Source organism: Schistocerca americana, chromosome 6, assembly GCF_021461395.2.
Source record: "Schistocerca americana isolate TAMUIC-IGC-003095 chromosome 6, iqSchAmer2.1, whole genome shotgun sequence".
NCBI lineage: Eukaryota > Metazoa > Arthropoda > Insecta > Orthoptera > Acrididae > Schistocerca > Schistocerca americana.
In genome coordinates this window covers 81,271,716-81,292,602 of record NC_060124.1, presented here as the reverse complement: position 1 = coordinate 81,292,602, position 20,887 = coordinate 81,271,716, and the positions used below count along the sequence as shown (strand labels likewise).

The 20,887-nt window shown below is 41.9% G+C and overlaps 1 protein-coding gene across 2 annotated transcripts in view; it reads left to right on the top strand.

Moving 5' to 3' along the window:
• LOC124619516 (SUMO-activating enzyme subunit 1) overlaps window positions 1-13,898 on the top strand; it is a 57,664-nt gene extending 43,766 nt beyond the window's left edge. Inside the window, exon 6 of one of the 2 annotated variants that reach the window (XM_047145961.1) lies at window positions 13,643-13,898. In XM_047145961.1, coding sequence (XP_047001917.1) covers window positions 13,643-13,802 — 160 coding nt within the window. In that variant the 3' untranslated portion in view covers window positions 13,803-13,898. The remainder of the gene's footprint in view (window positions 1-13,642) is intronic. The other variant, XM_047145962.1, reaches the window with a different exon arrangement.
• The last annotated feature ends 6,989 nt before the right edge of the window (window positions 13,899-20,887 follow it).

The following is a 20,887-nucleotide window of genomic DNA, read 5'->3' as shown; positions in this document are numbered from 1 at the left end:
TGTGTCTTTGTGTGTGTGTGTGTGTGTGTGTGTGTGTGTGTGTGTGTGTGTGTGTGTGTGTGTGTGTGTGTGTGTCAATTGACGAAGGTCTTACTGGCCGAAAGCCTTATTTGCGACAGTCTTTTTGTTGTGCGGATCTGTGACTCAGCATCTCCGCTATATGAGGAATAGCAACTTCCCTTTTCATAATATTGTTATATTCCATCCTGGATATTCCATTTTTTATTCTTAACATTCACAATTTAAAAATAGTTAACAACAAGGAAATAGCCGAGATTCTTGACAAATATTTTGTAACTGTCGCAGCTCAAATAAATTGTAGTGATTCAGTAGGTGTTGCCACAAGTATATTGAAACGTGGCTTTACCGTACCTTTCAGTCAGATAAGTGTAATCCCCATAACAATTAAAGAAATTTGAAAAATGCTGCTCATTCTTTGAAGAAAAAGAATTCTGCAGAAGTTGATAGTATCTCCAGCAAGCCATTAAAAGTTTGCTGTTATGAAATGAGCATGGTCTTAATCCTTAAATTCAATACATCCCTGCACCAAGGAGTGTTTTCAGAGACAATAAAATACTATCTTCTTATATCTCTTTTGAACAAACATTCAAATTTTCCTGAAAAAGTGATACATAACAACATGTGGCGACTCCTAAAAACTTAAACATCAGTAAAAGTTACCAGTTGGCATATTCTGTGATCCAACCAAGGCATCTGATTGTATAGATCACCTGATAATGAGAGACAAAGCCCACCATTAACTACATCTATACTTTGCAAGTCACTTTGAAACACATGGCAGAGGGTACATAGCATTGTAAGATAAAGTGTTTTCCCTGTTCCAGTTGCATACGGATTGCTGGAAGAATGAGTGCCTAAATGCCTCTGTATGCACAGCGATTTGTGTGATCATTTCTTTGCAGTTCCCATGTTAGCGCTTAGTTAGGAGGCTTCCAAATATCTATAGATTCTTCACTTAACCTTGAAACAGTGTAAGCAAGCTTTTGAAGGGTAATTGGCATCTGTGAGTTAAACAAAGCTGTTCCCATTTTTGCCGCCCTTCGTAGTATACATTAAATATTACATTAGTCTTACTTGGTGTGGGTCCCGCATACTTGAGCAGTATTGGAAGATGGAATGCAAAAGTGATTTATAAACAGTCTCTTTTGCAAACTAACAGACTTTTAGCAGTATCCTGACAATGAACTTAAACCTGCCACCTGCTGTACCCACACCTGTGTGTATGTGATCATTCCATTTCATATTCCTAAAAAGTGTTCCACCCAGGTATTTGTATGAATTGCCTGATTCCAGTTCTGCTCTCTTTTCTGCATTCTGAGAACAGCACAATTTTATATTTCTGAACCTTTAAAACACTTTGCCAGTCCTTTGAAATTTTTTCAAGGTCTGTCTGAATTTTTGTGCCGTTTCTTTCACACAGTACTTTGTTATAAATATCTGCATCATCTGCAAAAATTGTGAGGTTACAATTGTCTTTCAGGCCATTAAGGATACAAAGTACTTATAAATGGTGGAAAAATCAAAATGTTTTATGACTTTATTAAATTCTGCAGTCTTTCCTGATTACATTGATATATACATTATAGAGTACCAAATTTTAAAGTCACGGTCGTGTGTGCCGCCACGCCCCCTTTATTTCTGTTACAGAAACCAGTATTATTTCGAAAAGAACTGTGAACTTTCTGTTTCCAGCAATTATATGTATGATACGCTGTGTATGTTGGTAACAGTGCAGGTTTCTAGTGTATGTAAATGGTTATCTTTGCTAGTATTTACTTTTGTTATGCTGAAGTAGTTTGTTCACGTGTTACTGAATGTTTGCTACCCAAGTGCTACATATATTTGTGGAAGTACATATTCTTTAGTGTGCAATAAATACAAACTATGCCACACATTAAGAAATTCAATAAAAGGAAATTCCGTGGTAACCAGTTCACAAACAAAGTAAGCCATGCTGTTGAAAGTAACCTATGTATCAGTTCTTCAGGAAAGAAACTCCCACATACCACACCCCCTGGTGATTATAATTTTGTGTTAACAATGACGCTGTTTGTGGATTTGTTGTTATTGATGTGGGCATCTTATCTGCTTTGATAAAGGAAGCGGGAAAATGTAAACAATGTGATGGTGTAGGTTCAAATGGCTCTGAACACTGTGGGACTTAACATCTGAGGTCCTCAGTCCCCTAGAACTTAGAACTACCTAAACCTAACTAACCTAAGGACATCACACACATCCATGCCCGAGGCAGGATTCGAACCTGCGACCGTAGCGGTCGCGCGGTTCCAGACTGAAGCGCCTAGAACCACTCGGTCACACCGGCCGACTGATGGTGTAGGCTGTCCGGAAATAACTGAACAACAAAGTAGCAGGAAGGGTTTAGTGTCAAAATTAGTTCTGTGTAGATCCTGCAATAAATCTACCTCAAAAATGACTTCGAACATTGTGCACAAGTCATATGATGTGAATTTGAAATTAATGTATGCAATGCCTGCAATAGGAAAACGCTGTTCAAATGTTTTGTAGTTTGATGGACTTTCCTCCTCCTCCCAGTAGGATCACCAAGTAAATAAAAATATTTTTAGGTGCCTTGACGGTTGTGCCTAAAGCATCTATGAAACATGGCAGCATTGAGGACATCATTCCTTGAATGGTGTTGCAAGTGCTACTTCTCTGGAGAATGGAAAAGTTGTTGATATTGAGTGCTTATCTAAGTACTGCCACACCTGCCATGATAACACTGCAGGACATATTAAACAACAGTGTTCTAAGAATTATGATGGTTACTGTGGAGGTATGTAGTGTGATGGAGCTCTATAAATATTTCAGAGGTTGGTGCCCATTTATAAAGTTCGATAGACAAAGTACCTAGGCGATGAAGACTCTAATGCTTTCAGTAAAATTAATGAGTTCTATTTTTATGGTGATACCTTGGTAACAAAACTGGAGTGCTGTGGACATGTGCAAAAGAGGATTGGTGCTAGATTGAGGAAGGTACAAAGAGAAATGAAAGGAAAATCACTGTCAGATGGAAAAATCTCTGTCTGACCAAGGCAGATTGGCAGAAATTGAAATAGACCTCCTCCATTGTTATTTTGGACTGGCCATTAGATGACCTGCACCTCTGAAAGATGTTACAGCAATGAGGAAAGCTGTATGGGCCACCTACTTTCATAATTGTCCACAGATGACCACCCTGGTCATGGACTTTGCCCTAAAGGAGCAGATTCTTGGCGTTGTTACCAAAAAGCAAAAGAAAGTGGTCAAATATACCATCACAAGCACTCTCTTTCTGAATCTGTTATGAATGAAATAAAACAAGCTTTTAGAGATCCGAGTGGCCCTATTTTGCTTAGTAAATGTCTTCATGCGGGCACTCGGAATACGAATGAAAGTTTTGACCACTGCATATGGGAAAGATTACCCAAGAATGTTTTTGTAGGACTGAATACATTAAAAGTTGGTGTACTAGATGCAGTGATATGCTTCAGTGATGGAAAGATAGGAAAGTTGGAAGTCCTGAGAAATTTAGGCTTAAAATGTGACTCTAATATGGAAGATCAATTGCTTGCATGTGACAGACAATGGGTGCATGAAGCTGAAATATTCGCTATTCGATTTACCAAAGAGGCAAGAAGTGCTAGAAGGTGTGCCAAAAGGAAGATGAAGAAATGCTGCAGGATGAAGACTATGCTTCAGGAATATTCTGAGTTTAATTGGACTCATATCTTCATTCACAATTTCCCACAAGTTGTATTTTTCAGAATTCAGGTACAAACATTTCCTAAAGTTTATAAAGCATTGTGTTGTGACAGTGCCACGACATTTAACAGTGCCGCCACGACAGTACGCGCAAACAGCGATAGAGGCGCTCCGCAACTCGGCTGAGCGCGGGAGCGCCAACTAGCTACGAACGGCGCCGGCCGCATGTCACGGCACGGCACTCGAATGAGAGATACTGAGTTGTTATCATGTAACCAGCTATTGTTCATAAGTGAGTGTGTTTGAATATCCACGCAATTATTGGTGATTAAAGGTTATAACACTTTTTGGCGATGAGGATGGGATATTTTCACTGCTTTGTGGATTTGTGTGTTCGTGACGGGGCAGACATGGAACAGCTTATGCAAGCGCTCATTGAACAACAAACACAGCTGACGGCTGCTATTCAGGCGTTGTCGACGTCGCTTACTCATCGTCTGTCTTCCTCTTCTCCGCCTCCATTCCCTCCTTACGACGAGGCCGCTGAAGACTGGGAGGATTATGAGAAGCGTTTGCGGCAACTCTTCTTGGCTTTCGGCGTTGTCGACGCTCCTATGTGTAAGTCGTTATTTCTATCTTGGATTTCCCCACGGATCTATCAGCTGCTATCTCAGTTACCCCCTCTGTGGGAACCTGCCTCCCTGTCCTTCCAAGAAATGTGTGACTTATTGTCTAACTATTACCACAAAAACACCCACATCGTTGCCACCCGTGTGGTGTTCTACAGGTGTCGTAAACAGCCCCATCAATCTTACTGGGCTTGGGCGGCGGAACTACACAGTCTGAGTAGGAAATGTCAGTTTGTCACGGACACTCATCATGAGTCTTATGCTGATTCAATGGTTAGGGATGCTATTCTACGGCTTGCTCCTGATAAAGAAGTTCGGCAACGTGCCCTACAACTGCCAAACCCGTCGTTGTCGGAAGTTCTAAGCATCGCTCAATCCTTTGAAATGTCTCACGCTGCTGGCGCGCGAATAGACGCATGGTGTGATGTAGGCGCTGTACAGTCAACTTTCGACACGGACAATTTGCCTGTTTCACAGGAGAACGAAGATGTGGCGGCGGTTCACTCGCATAAACAACGTCGCATTGGGCCGCAATGCTCGCAGCGAAAACAGCAACCACAGAAGCAGGTTCGTTCCGCACTTCCTTCTTGTCCACGTTGTTTTGTACAGCATGACCGGGCCGCGTGTCCAAAACATTGGGCCACGTGTAATTCATGTAGGAAAAAAGGCCACATTGCTTCTGTGTGTCAGTCCCCTAAAGTTCCTGTCGACGAGGACGAGGCATCGGACATGGATGTTAACTGTGTGCTTTCTCAAACAAATAAGTTGTTTGTTACTGTTCGTGTTGTGGATAAAGACATTCGCATGCAAGTGGACACTGGCTCTGCAGTAACTCTCATTAATTCTCGCACGTATTTGGAATTGGGCTCCCCTCCCTTGTCTCCAGTTACGTGAAATCTGAGAACTTATAATAAACAGCAAATTCCTATCATTGGCCAGTTTGATGCTTCCACTGCCTACAAGTCTGTTGTTAGGCCCCTCACGTTTTATGTGGTGAATCATGCGGGCACTGAAAACCTGTTCGGTTATGATGCTTTCCAGTTGTTCGGGTTCTCCATTGATGATGATGTGCACCTCATATCTGAGGATATTTTGTATCAACAGCTGGATGGATTGTGTTCTGAATTTTCGTCCGTGTTCTCTGCTGGTCTGGGTCATGCCAAGGATTTTGAAGTCCACATTACTCTTAAACCTACAGCTCGCCCTAAGTTTTTCCAGGCACGCCCTATTCCGGTGGCGATGCGTGCACCTGTCAAGGCTGAGATAGACAGGTTCAAGGCTGAGATAGACAGGTTAACAGCTTCAGGGATTCTCCTTCCTGTTACCTCCAGCGAATTGGCATCGCCACTCATGGTGGTTTCTAAACCAAACGGGAGTCTGCGATTGTGTGGTGATTTTAAAGCCACTGTCAATGCTCAGAGCCTCATTGACACTTATCCTCTTCCCCGTCCTGAGGAGTTATTTACCAAGCTCGCTGGGGCCCAGTTCTTTTCCAAACTTGACTTATCGGAGGCGTACCATCAGTTGCCGTTGGATGCTTCTTCCAAGGAATTTCTCGTCATCAACACTCCTTGTGGGTTGTATCAGTACCAGCGGTTACCATTTGGCGTCGCTAGCATGCCGGCCATTTTTCAGCGGTTTTTGGAACAGCTCACGGCTTCCGTTCCTGGCTGCATAAACTATCTGGATGACATTGTTGTCACGAAGGCCTCCACTGAGGAGCACCTTCGCAATTTGCGTTCACTGTTTCGGGTTTTGCATTCGGCTGGGTTGAGGTGCAATCTGGACAAGTCACAGTTCTTCCAACCCTCCATTGTTTATCTTGGTTTCCACTTGTCCCGTGAGGGTATACGTCCTCTATGTCAGCACGTTGCGGCCATTAATGCTCTACCCCGACCGTCTACGATCAAAGAACTCCAGGCGTTTCTAGGCAAGATTGCTTATTATCACAAATTCACTGCATCCGCAGCGGCGGTAGCTCATCCTCTGCATCAACTGTTACGCAAAAACGTTCCTTTCTGTTGGTCCGACGAGTGTGAGCAGGCTTTTGTCCGCCTGAAGGCTCATTTGCAGTCGGCGCCTTGTCTTGCCACATTCCGCCCGGGTCAGCACTTGGTTCTGGCGACTGACGCGTCACAGTATGGCCTAGGGGTTGTTCTCGCCCATCGGTATGAGGATGGGTCGGAACGACCGATCGCCTATGCTTCCAAGACCCTCAACGATGCGCAGCAGCGTTACTCTCAAATCTAAAAGAGGCGCTCGCTATCATTTATGCTCTAAAAAAAGTTCAGCGTTTTTTTGTATGGTTCTAAGTTTCACCTCATCACCGACCACAAGCCGCTGGTCTCTCTGTTCAGCCCATCGGCGTCGCTGCCGGATAAGGCAGCTCACCGCCTGCAACGTTGGGCCTTATACTTGTCTTGTTTTCACTATGAGATTCACTGTCGCCCAGCACGCCAATGCTGACGCATTGTCGCGATTGCCGATGGGCCCCGACCCGGTTTCCACATTGATGAGGAAGAACGTCGTGCGGTCGAGGGTTTTCCACTTACAGGTTCGCAGGTTGCGTCGGCTACTGGTCGGGACCCGGTCCTGCGTCAGGTCATCGGTTTTGTTCAACGAAGTTGGCCGGACAGAACCAAGGGCCGGGCATCGGATCCCCTTCACAACTACCATGCCTTGCACCTTCGTCTGTCTGTTTGTGATGGTGTTGTTGTTCTGGTCACGGATTGCGCATCTCCACGGGTCGTGGTGCCAGCCTCTCTTCGCAAAGATGTTCTCAAACTGTTGCATGAAGGCCATTGGGGTATTTCTCGGACTAAGTCCCTGGTCCGCGGACACGTTTATTGGCCCGGTATTGATTCGGACATCGCCCACATGGTTGCTGCGTGTGGTTAGTGTGCTCAACAACTGGCTGCACCTCGTACTATGCCCTCTCCATGGCCTGATCCGGCGCAGCCATGGGAACGGGTGCACGCTGACTTTGCCGGCCCCTTCCTCGGTACTTATTGGCTACTGTTGATTGATGCCTTCTCGAAGTTTCCGTTTGTTGTTCGATGTCCATCGCTCACCACTGCGGCGATGACGCTGGCTTTGTCCAAAATCTTTGCGCTAGAAGGTCTTCCATCCACGATCGTCGCGGACAATGGCCCTCAGTTCTCTTCGCAGGCCTTCCATCCGCAATCGAATGGGGAGGTCGAGCGCCTTGTCCGCACTTTCAAAAGCCAGATGAAAAAATTCCTTAGTGATTTTTCCACAGATGACGCTCTGCTGCAATTTCTGAGTTCTTATCGCTTCATGCCTCTGGGTGATCGCAGCCCTGCTGAACTCTTGCATGGCCGCCAACCGCGCACTCTACTGCACCTGCTTCACCCTGTCAGGCCTTGTGCTGTGTCCCCTAGTGTGGGAAAATACTCGGTGGGCGCCGACGTGTGGGCACGAGGGTATGGATCTCGCCCTAAATGGATTCCAGGGGTGGTCAAGGCTGTTCGCGGCCGCCGGCTTTGTGAAATACGTACGGACGACGGCATGGTTGTTCGCCATTACGACCAGATGCGCCCACGAGTGGTGGCCATGCCGGTTCCACCGCCCCTTCCTTCGCCTCCACCAGCCCGAGAAGCCAGTCCTGTCGCTGCTGCCGATCTACCGTACGTGTTGATGCAGCCGACGTTGCTACCTCTTCAGAGTACGCCGGAACCAGCCCCAGTCGCGACGCCGCCTTCTCCGGGACCCATGTCGCTGGAGCACACCCCCAGGTCCATGACACCTATGGATGCTGCTCCGGAGTTTTCACCCATCATCTCGTCCAGGAGGCACGTTCCACGCACGAGCTTCCATCCTGGACATTTTCGACCATACTCTTGTGTCTCTCCGCGGGATCTTCTCACGGGATCTTCTCGGGGCCTCACAAGAGGCCATGGATGTCTCCGCACTGTCCATGTCTCCAAGGAAGTGAGTGTTTTTTTTTTTTTCCTTCAAGGGGGGGAAAAGTGTTGTAACAGTGCCACCACGACAGTACACGCAAACGGCGATAGAGGTGCTCCGCAACTCGGCTGAGCGCGGGATCACCACCTAGCTACGAACGGCGCCGGCCGCATGTCACGGCACGGCAGTCGAATGAGAGATACTGAGTTGTTATCATGTAACCAGCTATTGTTCATAATTGAGTGTGTTTGAATATCCACGCAATTTTGGTGATTAAAGGTTATAACACATTGCTCTAATTTTTTTCTGTAACTTGCAATTGTCCATGCTTATGTAGTAGGCCTAAGCTTTATTGTAGAATCAACTAAATTATAGAAAAAATAAAATTTTTATTAGGAAAAAAATTATTAAAATTAAAATGTAAGGTGATATTTTTTATCCTTGAAATATACATAATAGGTGGAATTAAATAGGTCTAATACCTCAGCCATCATGTCATGCATATCTGGTAAAAATTTGGTCTCTTTCAAATGTATAACATTGGATTAAATGGTACCATAATTTGAGGAAACGTTTTGGAAAAAAAATTGCATCAATTTCTTTGTAATTTTTTTAATAATCCTAATCAGGTTTAAAAATATTCAAAATACTTCTAATATGTTTAGAAAGTGTGCTGCATTACCTGATATCAACAAAAAATCTGTAAAACATATACATTATAAACAGTGCCTGAAAGAAATAGGTGTTGATTTGTACATAATATTGAGCCAGAAAAGTACCCTGTATCCTTAATAGACAGTGTGAACAATAAGGGCCCCAACACACTTCCCGGAAGACACTTGAATATACTTTTACATCAGTAGACGACCCTCCATCCAAGATAACATGCTGTATCCTGCCTACCTTAATATCCTCAATCCGGTCACAAATTTTGCTAGACATGCCATATGATCCAATTTTTGAGAATAAACTTTGGTGTGGCACCAAGCTAAATGCTTTCTGAAAGTCAAGAAATACTGTGTCCACCTGATTACCTTCATCCATGGCTTTCAGAAAGACATGTGATAAAAACACAACTTGGGGGTTCATATGATCAATGATTAATGCTTTGAAGATTGGCCACTTAGAATAATGTTGGGTCTAAAACTCTGGTCATTTATGCCATTATTTAAAATGTTATTGGCACATTTGTAATTGATATACCTGCAAGGGTAACAAATACTAAAAAAAGACCAAACTTCAAGATTTATTTTTCATATTTAGTTTATTGACAGATCATAATTTTTAAAATAATAATGACAGAAACTATAATTTTCCTTGCAAAAAGAAAGTGTGAGCTGAGTTACTGAGCAATGTCTACCTCTTGAGCTTCAGAATTCTTGCTCATGCAACAAACCTGGTGTATTTGTAGCAGAAATACAATAAATTGTGAAATCTAGCAAGCACACACACGAAATTATGTGAGTGCGAACAAATGGCACAGCTAGTCACAATAGCAGCTGTTATGTTTGCTACTGTTTCTTTCAAAATAATTCTGGAAATTGTCAACAGAAGGCAGCACCTGTCAAGGGACAGGTAGTGAGATGTCAGTATGTTGTTGTTGTTGTTGTTGGTGGTGGTGGTGGTGGTGTTGTACGAAATGAGTCCAGTTTTTGAGCAGTAGGTGGCTCATATGTGAAGAAAATTGTGGCCTGAGATATATTGGGGCACAGCATTGTAGCCTGAGCTATACTTGGGCTTGGTCTCCAGACTGTTCAGGATGTGTGCTGGTTGGCATGGAAGCAATAATTCTGTTTGACATACCCCAGAGATTGGGCGTAGTTTTGTGGCTCATTGCTGCTGCCCTTCTTGTAGAATGTTGTGGCCTGTGTTTTCTTTCAATTACTGGGTAGAGATTTGTGTTCAAAAGTATCTGCAGTTAAAATGAAAGCTACTCAGCTGCAAAATCTATATAGAAACTGACAGGGATTCCATCAGGTCCTGGAGTCTTGTTAAATTTTAATGATTTTAGATGTTTCTCAACCCCAGTTCATGTTTCAGTGCTATGAGAATCTTGGGCAGTACTTCTCTATCTTCCTTAGTACAAGAACATTTGAAAATGGAGTTAAGTATTTCTGCTTTTGCTTTGCCACCCTCAGTTTCAGGTCCTATAGCATCCTTGAGTATACAGATGCTAACTTTGGAGCCACTGACAGCCTTAGCGTATGATCAGAATTTCTTTGGGTTTTTTGAGTGAACTTCCGATAAGATTCTGCTGCATTAGTAACTGGAGGGTTCTCGCATTGCCTTCTTGACAGCCAAATGTACATCATTCAGCATCTTCTGTTTATAGTCCTAAGCTTTGTGTTCAGGGTGTATACGGCCCGGGAATTTTTCATTGTTTTAGCTTTCAGTTAAATTTTTGTAATTTTGACTGGTAAGAATAGATGCTCTAGAAAAGAATATTACTGTACCCGCTACTGGAGAATGATACTGCAGCAATAAAATATAAACGAGAGGAAAAAATAAAACTTTAGCGGCAAAGGAAATGCGCCATTTACAGCAACAAAACACCATGCACACACAAGCGTCTGCAAACAGCAAAAATATGTGAAAGGTCTTAGGGCAAAGACTATGTAATACTTCGTAACAGTAAACTGCTTTCTGTGAGTGTGACGTCACAACTGTTTACATTAGGTTAGTTTGACCAGTTGCCAGCGGGCTCATGCGCATGCGAATTGACTCGCATATGAGCAGTACCTTCTCCCGCTTCCCCCTACTCGAAGTTTGGCTGTTAGCTGTGTCAGCAGTAGCAGCAAGCAGCCGGATGCTAACGAGAAAAAAACGCACACCCTAGCTGCTAGATTCGCGCATGTGCAGAGTTGTCAGAGTTGTAGTGGGGACCCGTGTTTTTGTTATGTGATTTTCCTGTTTCCTCTTTGTTTACAGTTCCCTCGTTAAATGAAAACAAAACAGATTTCTGTGGCTGGGAGCTATCAAGTCAATTAAAACTCATTCACATAATTACAGAGGGCAAAAATATATTTTTAGTTTCAGTTTTCTGATTTTATTTTATTTCCAAGTTATTAACAATCAAGCATTAATCGCCTTGCAGAACAATGAAGTTATTTTGTCAGTTTGCTAAAGAAATTTGGCTTTATTAATCTTTCCGCTGAGGCAATCGATTTATTTGAAACGAAATGTTTCTTTCCACAGTATTGGCTAGTTCCAACTTTTCGCTAAATTTCAAGTGCATGTTTTCATCTTCTGCCATGTATGAAATTATGCCATAATAAAGAACCAAATGTGAGGTAGTACAGTATTTTTACTCAAAGAAAATTTACACCCAGAAAACCACACTGAAAAACTTAATATCAGATGGGACCTACTTCATTGTGAATCTTGAAAAAACCAATGTGCACTTCAAGCCGAATTATGCATTTTAGTATGGCTTACGAAATTCTTCTGCTCTTGGAGTATCCTCTGATGTCCTGTTTCTTTTATGGCATAATGCATGTGCTTCCTACACCACTGCAGCTGCACGTGCACAGTAATGCCTGTTTTCTGGCACACTCTGCCAAATGCTAAATCGAACCTATTTCTAACAGTCTCAGGATAGTATTGCGAACAGTGGTTTATGAAGCTTTACTTTCAAAGTAAATTTCTTTTTATGCAAGATGAATTATGTTACGTGTGAAAAAGTGGGATGAATTTCTTGAATCACAGACCGTTGAAAACTGAACACTGAGGACCAGCCACTTACAAGAATTTCGAGCCCAGGAGACCAGAAATTTATGTCATCATTTTAAATTTAGTGGCACATTTGTGTGATATATCATAAAGTACAACACACGCAAAGAAAGATCAGTATTACATGTGAAAGCTTAGCTTCTCTTGTAGCTTATTAATCTTCGAGACCAGTATTATATGTGAAAGCTTAGCTTTTCTTGTAGCTATACTACGTATATTAATGTAAACCATTAACTTTTCCTCTTTGTGTGTTCATGTTACACGAGAGTGATCTTCCTATTGCCTGACTATAACATGTGTCCTATGCTCTGAATACCTGCTGCCATCGGCTGGTGAGATCATGTGGCATGAGACACAACTGGCTTACAAAAGGACATCGCAATCTCAATTTCAACGCTCTGGAAGCTAACGTACTGTGTTTGGTGCAATTCAAATTTATACTTTCGTAATACGAAAATGTGCAGCATGTATGTTGCTGCACATCAAAGGTCTTTCCAAAACTTCTCGCCTTGAATCTCTCTTTGAGAGAGGACATGACTGCTTCTGAATCTAGCTAATTGAATCTAGTTCATTTATTTTTCCTTTGTGCTTTAGTAATCATTGTTGCTACAACTGCCCCATGGTCATTGATGCCATTTGCAATATGGGCATCCTCATAGAGGGTCAGATCTATTTGTTTCTATTATATTCTGTATATTTTTGCCATTTGCAATATGGGCATGCTCAAAGAGGGTCAGATCTATTTGTTGCTGTTATATCCCATATATTTCCATCATGAGTGGGCTTCCAAACTATCTTTTCAAGGTGGTTTTCAGAGAAGGCACTTACTAATGTTTGGAAGAATTTCTCTCATGCCCACCACTGTCTTAACACACTCGATTGTTGGATGATTGAAGTATCCTCTATTAATGGCTGTATGATTGGTGAACATATGTATTAGTGAATTGATTGATTCTCTGAAGTTTGTTACATCTAGGGATTGGTTAGGTGGTTAATAGAACAACTCAATTATAAGTTTATGTCCATTCTTGATACTGAGTCTCTACTGAACATATGTGCCATAACTGACTTTGCCTCAGTAGTGAGATCTCAGCATTGTGGGAGTTATTTTCCCAGTAGTAAGAGAAGTTATGAAGGCATGAGCACAATGCTTTCTGAGAAGAAAGAAAATACATGCTATAGCAGTTATCTCTCCAAGTACATGACAACACTGAAGCACACACCACCTGTATACATTGTTTCTGCCTCTGATGTTCCCTAGACTGATGGCTTTCAGGGAACATCAAAGCTCTCAATTATTCAGGTAATATCTGTTGTCTTTTTTGTGTCCCACACGTAAGTGTCAATGCTACAAGTCCAGAGTCTGGAACTCAAGTGTCTGTCAATCCTACTGTAGTTTCTCTCAGTTTTTGCTTCCTACCATTGGCAAAGATTTATAAATGTCAAATGTTTATTTGAATCATCCACTGCACATCTTGTTTCGACTGCATGTAAATAATATTTATCTGCTTTGTGTAAAGTTAGAAGAATGAAAACTGTATTTCTATGTCAATTTTATTTGCTCCTGATCTTAGTTTGCAACTCCATTTGAATATTGTACAACTGTGACTCACATACGTATTGTGTTTATTTTCCAGATGCCTGTTCTCACAAGTGAGCCCTGTGTGTGCAATTGTAGGTGGTGTTATGGCTCAAGAAGTTATAAAGACAGTTTCTCAAAAAGAACAACCACATAACAACATGTTCTTTTTCAATCCATTAAACAATCTTGGATATGTTGCTTGTCTTGGCAACTGACTTTAGTTCATAATTCTTGTGTTTTGTGTACTTCGCATCAACTGTTCCAGTGTTGTATGTAATTCAGTGACCATTGTAAAATTTTTCATAAATTAATTTAATATATGTTTTTCATTTCTTTGGTAAGGTGGTTTCTTTCGCCATATTATTTCAAGTTTTTCCTACTGCTCAATAAAAGCACACATGCTGTAAGGTATATCAGATTCTAAGTGTAACATTACAGTCCTAAGATGCACATTTGATGCTACAAATCCCTACCACCTTTGTTAATAGCAAAAGCCAGAAACTCTGTTTTGAACAGAAACATCACCAAACAACAAGTGTGACCAAACTAAGCTGATACTTGTCGCACTTGAAGTGCTTACATTGGTAGGTCAAGCGAAGGCACACAAGATTGCTCAGGTTGTTGCTTATCTCCTCAGTTAATTGAGACTGACATACACGAAATCATTGCCTTTGTGAGAGGTGGGAGTGAATAAGAGGCGCAATAGTTGAGGGACAGTATTATAAATTGCACCAGTAACAGTTGTCACTCATGTTTGCTTTTGGTATTAATAATTACAGGCATGATGAAGGACTTAAGGAAATGGAGTTCCGAAGCTATAACAGTGAAAGTCAACTATTATACCATAGCCTTGTAACTCGAAGATTGATTTGTTTCATTTTTAACTTTTTCTTGTCAACAATCTTGTTAAATTTATGTTCAACCTCTTCCCCATACATGATTCAATAGTATTTATAGCAGGGTGGCAACTCAGATGGCATTGGAATTCTCAGTGAAAATGGGTTTACTGGCTAAGTCAGAATTGTGAGAAACTCGAGGAGGAGTGGAACTGTTCATTGACAGAGAAAATATTCTTAGTTATTTCATTACAAATTGCTGAGAGATTCTGCTGCGGAAACGAATTGGTTCTCTGATGTGAAGTGTGTCCAATGTGAAAAGTGATGTATCATTGCTAACAAAAGTTATTGACATTACTCCCCAGTGACAACAATTGAAGCATGTTCCTGCAGGGTTTGTTCGTATACTTGAGGTTACTACAAAGTGACCTTCTAGAGCACAAAATGGTGTTGGATGATGGTAATGATGGAATTTTCAGGAGTGGCAAGAGGTTACAACTGACAGAATATTGATGGAATTGTAAATAAGTGGATGGTTTTCACTGTTTTGGCATTTAGTTAATTATTTAGCCACAAAACTGCTCCATCAGTATGCTCTGATATGCCCTTGGGTTTTCCTACTCGTTTCTGTAGTGTGATTAATTTGTCCGCCAGCATGAAAAAGTCCTAGCACATAATTAGGAGTGTGACTTTAACATTGATGTGGCAGTTGTACAAATGCCTGCCCCTAGAATATATTTTATTTTGAAAATTGCATTTGCCACTTCATATCCTTCTACCTGAAAAAAAAGTGTTTCTCCTGTCAGTGTGAATATTTGTTTCTTATTCCTCTTCTGTAAAACAAGCAGAGTTATTCACTGGTGAATTTGTTGTATGTGAATTTTCCCTTGCTTCATTTCGTATTATAAGCAAACCACATATCATATTCAAATATTTAGAACTGGTTTGTTACTATTATGTACCACCACAGTTACCAGTGTTCCAGAGCGCTGCCACCTGACTTAATCATATTGTGTTATTTTAAGTGGTGATCAAAAAGTTTCCATTTAACGGTGTGCTGTAGTGTACACACAACATCGTGCAACTCCCATGTGGGTGTATAAGCACCGACTTGTAGGCAAGAGATTAGTGTGGCATTCATGTCTTTCCCGAGTGCATGTGGTAATTATGTGGAAATGTAAACTATGGTGATGTTATTATCAAATGTGTTCAAATAGGACTAATGTGCTGCTATTCTGTTCTTGACCGCTGAAGGACAAACCCTGGTAGATATCCATCAAAGAGTAAGAATGTGTATGGGGCAGGATGTCTGTCAAAAACCACCACTGTGGAATGGTGCCACTGCTTCGTGATAACGCAGAAGTTACACCAACTCGAGTGGGATACACTCGAGCACCCGCCCTTAGTCCTAATCTCTCCCCATGCGATTATCTCACCTTTGGTCCCTTACAAAAGACCTTGAAGGGTTGTGACGGTTCCTGTCGGACGAGGTTGTACACCAGGCACTTACAGACATCTTCACGCTACAGGACGTGGTGTTTTACCACATGCGTATCTTCAACATGGTGTGTTGGTGTGATGATTTCCTCAATGTCCACAGGGATTTTGCCGGATTGGCATACCGATTCTGGACTGAATGACATTCAAACAAACTCTTTAGTCGCCCCTTCTAGAATGATTTTTCTCAGAGTAAATGTAATTTATTGTAAATATTTTAAATATGATTAGTTTATTATGTAACCTATTTTCAATCCTAGCTGAACTTGGACTAATCTCTCATAAGTCACATGGCAAAGCAAATAATTTCATTTGTGGCCATAAAAATATTTGCATAAATAGCTCAACTACATCATCTATGAACAAATTTGCCATCAGTTACGTACTTGTAACAATTCACTGTTCCTGCAAAGTGTTCCTTTACAACCTGTGGGCATGTTGCAGTGACCGCCACACAGTTCGCTGGTTGAACATTGTGTGCCACCTACAAGGGGTGTTCAATAAGTTATGCAACATTTTTTTTGCCAGTTTCAGTTGAAAAAATGCAGAATTTCTTGTGGGACACTGTACAATATTTCCGCTTCAGCCCTTGTAGTTTCATGAAGTTCTGATAGGTGCCAGCACTATACAAAGACTTCAGAATGGGTCTGTGACAGAGGTGCATTCCAAGCAGAGAGCTTTCATTGAGTTTCTTTTGGTGAAAAATCACAGATATTTATAGGCCCTTGCAGAATGTCTACGGAGACCTGACAGTGAACAAAAGCACAGTGAGTCGTTGGACGAAGCATCTGTCACCATTGCAAGAGGGTTGCACAAGCTTTTCTGATCTGCCAGCTGGCTGCACACAGCTGTGACTCCTGCACTGCTGAAATGCACAGGCACAGTCATTTGAGGTAATCGATAGATGCAAATGAACTGAACTTCTCCTTTTCCATGACAGTGCAAGCGCTCACACAAGTCTGCACACGTGAGAGCAGCTCGCAAAACTTCATTGCAGTGTTCATCCTCATCCACCCAACAGTCCAGATCTTGCACCTTCCATCTGTCTGGCCCAATGAAGGATGCACTCCACATGAAGCAGCACATGGACGATGGAGGGGGTGGGGGTTATTGATGCAGCAAGAAGTTGGCTCCGATGTCAACCAGCTGAGTGGAACCATTGGGCATACAGGCCCTTCCAATAAGTTGCTGAGACCTGAGACAGTCACATTGGATGGAGATTATGTTGAAAAATATGGTTTTGTAGCTAAACAAGCGGAGAATAATATGGTGTACATGTGCTGGAATCCTGAACAGACCTAACTTGCTTTCGGAGGTATGTTCTGCATTACTTATTGAACGCCTCTCACATAAGGGTGTTCCTGACTTAATCGCAGCTATGCAGTGTGAAAGGGGGGGGGGGGGGGGGTTAGTGTTTGTGGCATACCTTTTACCAAGTGCTGTCATTTAATCGCAGTTCCAATGAACTGCACAAAGAGTGACTGCTTACTCTGTAATTAGTCAAACCGCATCCCCTCAAGGGGCAATTTTTAGGAGAATATTCCTAGATTTTCACTTAATACTGGTTCATGGGACTCTGAAAGTAAGCTTTTGCAGGATGCCGGCCATCTGTTTTTTTTGTGTGCTCCAGTTCAGGCTCATCTCTTTTTCTGTGATACTGTTCTGTGAGTCCATCATACATGTCACAATTCTTGTTAACCTTCTTTCTACATATTCAGTATCCTCTCTTAGCCCTGTCTGATACCAGTTCCACACACTTGAGCAATATTTTCAGGATGGGATTCTTAAGTGTTTCGTAATCAGTCTCCTATATGGAATATGACTGCATTTTCCCAGTTTGTCAACAAACCAAAGTTTGTAGCTGCTTTACATATGACTTGAGTCTATGTGATCATTCCATTGTGTGTCCCTACAAATTGTTGCATCTCGTTACTTGTATGAACTGGTTGTTTACAATTGTGTCATATGGATATTTTAATAATAGCATACTAATTTTCTGCATTCTGTGAAGAGCACATGTTGACATTTCTGAACATTTAAAGCGTGTTGTGAGTCTTCACACCACTTTGAAACATTACCAACAACTGACTCATCATTTGTGTTGGTATTCTTTCTTCCCAGGTACTACTTCATTAAGACAGCTACATTCCTATGCAGATAGTTTGGTGTCACTGGCGATTTTGTCTGACAGGTAATTAATATACTACAGGAAGAACAACCGTCCCAATTTGCTTTCCTGAGCCGTGCATTGTGATCTTTGATAGCAACTGAAGAGTAAAGGATCGGCAGTGAACATCTTAATATTGATTCCAGCAAATGTAAAAAACAGCTTAGAGGGAAACATTCCACGTGGGAAAAATATATCGAAAAACAAAGATGATGTAACTTGCCAAACGAAATCATTGGTATGTTGATAGAGACACTAACAAACACACACACAAAATTCAAGCTTTCGCAACCAACGGTTGCTTCATCAGGAAAGAGGGAAGGAGAGGGAAAGACGAAAGGATATGGGTTTTAAGGGAGAGGGTAAGGAGTCATTCCAAATCCCGGGAGCGGAAAGACTTACCTTAGGGGGAAAAAAGGAGACACACACACACACACACACACACACACACACACACACACACATCCATCCGCACATATACAGACACAAGCAGACATTTGTAAAGGCAAAGAGTTTGGGCAGAGATGTCAGTCAAGGCGGAAGTACAGAGGCAAAGATGTTGTTGAATGACAGGTGAGGTGTGAACGGCGGCAACTTGAAATTAGTGGAGGTTGAGGCCTGGTGGGTAACAGGAAGAGAGGATATATTGAAGGGCAAGTTCCCATTTCCGGAGTTCTGATAGGTTGGTGTTAGTGGGAAGTATCCAGATAACCCGGACGGTGTAACACTGTGCCAAGATGTGCTGGCCGTGCACCAAGGTTGCTGGTCATTCCCACATGGAAAGCTTCACAGTGTAGGCAGGTCAGTTGGTAAATCACGTGGGTGCTTTCACACGTGGCTCTGCCTTTGATCGTGTACACCTTCCGGGTTACAGGACTGGCGTAGGTGGTGGTGGGAGGGTCCATGGGACAGGTTTTACACCGGGGGTGGTTACAAGGGTAAGAGCCAGAGGGTAGGGAAGGTGGTTTGGGGATTTCATAGGGATGAACCAAGAGGTTACGAAGGTTAGGTGGACGGCAGAAAGACACTCTTGGTGGAGTGGGGAGGATTTCATGAAGGATGGATCTCATTTCAGGGCAGGATTTGAGGAAGTCGTATCCCTGCTGGAGAGCCACATTCAGAGTCTGGTCCAGTCCCAGAAAGTATCCTGTCACAAGTGGGGCACTTTTGGGGTGGTTCTGTGGGAGGTTCTGGGTTTGAGGGGATGAGGAAGTGGCTCTGGTTATTTGCTTCTGTACCAGGTCAGTAGGGTAGTTGCGGGATGCAAAAGCTGTTTTCAGGTTGTTGGTGTAATGGTTCAGGGATTCAGGACTGGAGCAGATTCGTTTGCCACGAAGACCTAGGCTGTAGGGAAGGGACCATTTGATATGGAATGGGTGGCAGCTGTCATAATGAAGATACTGTTGCTTGTTGGTAGGTTTGATGTGGGCAGATGTGTGAAGCTGGCCATTGGACAGATGGAGGTCAACGTCAAGGAAAGTGGCATGGGATTTGGAGTAGTACCAGGTGAATGTGATGGAACCAGAGGAGTGGAGGTTGGAGAGGAAATTCTGGATTTCTTCTTCACTGTGAGTCCAGATCATGAAGATGTTCTCAATAAATCTGTACCAAACTTTGGGTTGGCAGGCCTGGGTAAGTATATATAAGCAGGACAAAATTGTATGGTAGATTACGGTAAAAAGGAGAAGGCAGCAACATCATTTCCATCATTAAGGACACACTAATTAATCATCATTAACCCACAACCCCACACACTTGCTATTATCATTAGGTATCAGTTTTGTCCATGATTTCTATCCTTCCTCATTGCAAAACCAACAGTTTGACAGTTACTACATTACATTTAATCTTGCCAGTGCCAGAACCTTCAGCCACACACTTAACATTTGACTCAATAATGGCCCCACAGCTAGAAACACCATGAATAAGAACACACATGTGAAATTAAAATCCAAAGGCTACAGAAAAATTTCACTAGGTATATCAATAGATATAAGGTCATAAAAATGAATAAATTTAAAATGCAACATAAATAACTTATAACATAACTACTAACTAACAGAGAGCAGACAGAAATTATAAAAAAAAAGATAGGTTAGATAGATAAATAGAAAAGATGAAGAACGAGGCAGCACATAAAACAAAAATGGAAAAATAGTGTTACATGGATCAGAGCCAATGCTTGCCAAGCACATAGTAACAAAATGCTTTAGACTTAATAAAGAAAATGCATTTGGTAACGTCCATCAAATCATCAGAAGCCTTGTAAGTAAAAAAGATGGGCTACTCATATCTATTTAATAAAATGGATTAGCAGCTGGAATTTCAGCAAATCTGTACATATCAGAACATCACATGGAAATTGCTAAAATTAACAGATTTTTTTTATTGATATAACATGAAAGTAGTCCCAGGCCCATCAGGTTTTGGAATGCCCATCAGCTTTTGGAATGCTGTACCACAGTAGTTTACAGACCACCAGCAGGAAGTATCTTAAGTTTCATAGAGCTGCAAGAAACATCTTTAATAAGGTTATGCTGACCTAACTGAAAAATCATTGTTTGCAAGGACTTTAATGTCGATTTTCTGTCAGCTAGTACTGACTGAGAACGCCTAGAATTGTTGTCAGCTTTGAAATATTCTCTTCAGTGAAATTCCTTGCAAGGATTGAAGGGCATAGTTCAACACATGATCACAAATGTCAACAATAAAATTTACTGACCAGTTAGGTTCAGGTCATAGACAAAAATATTGAGTCACGGAACCATAAACGATGACTTGCTCACAATGTTTAGAGAGA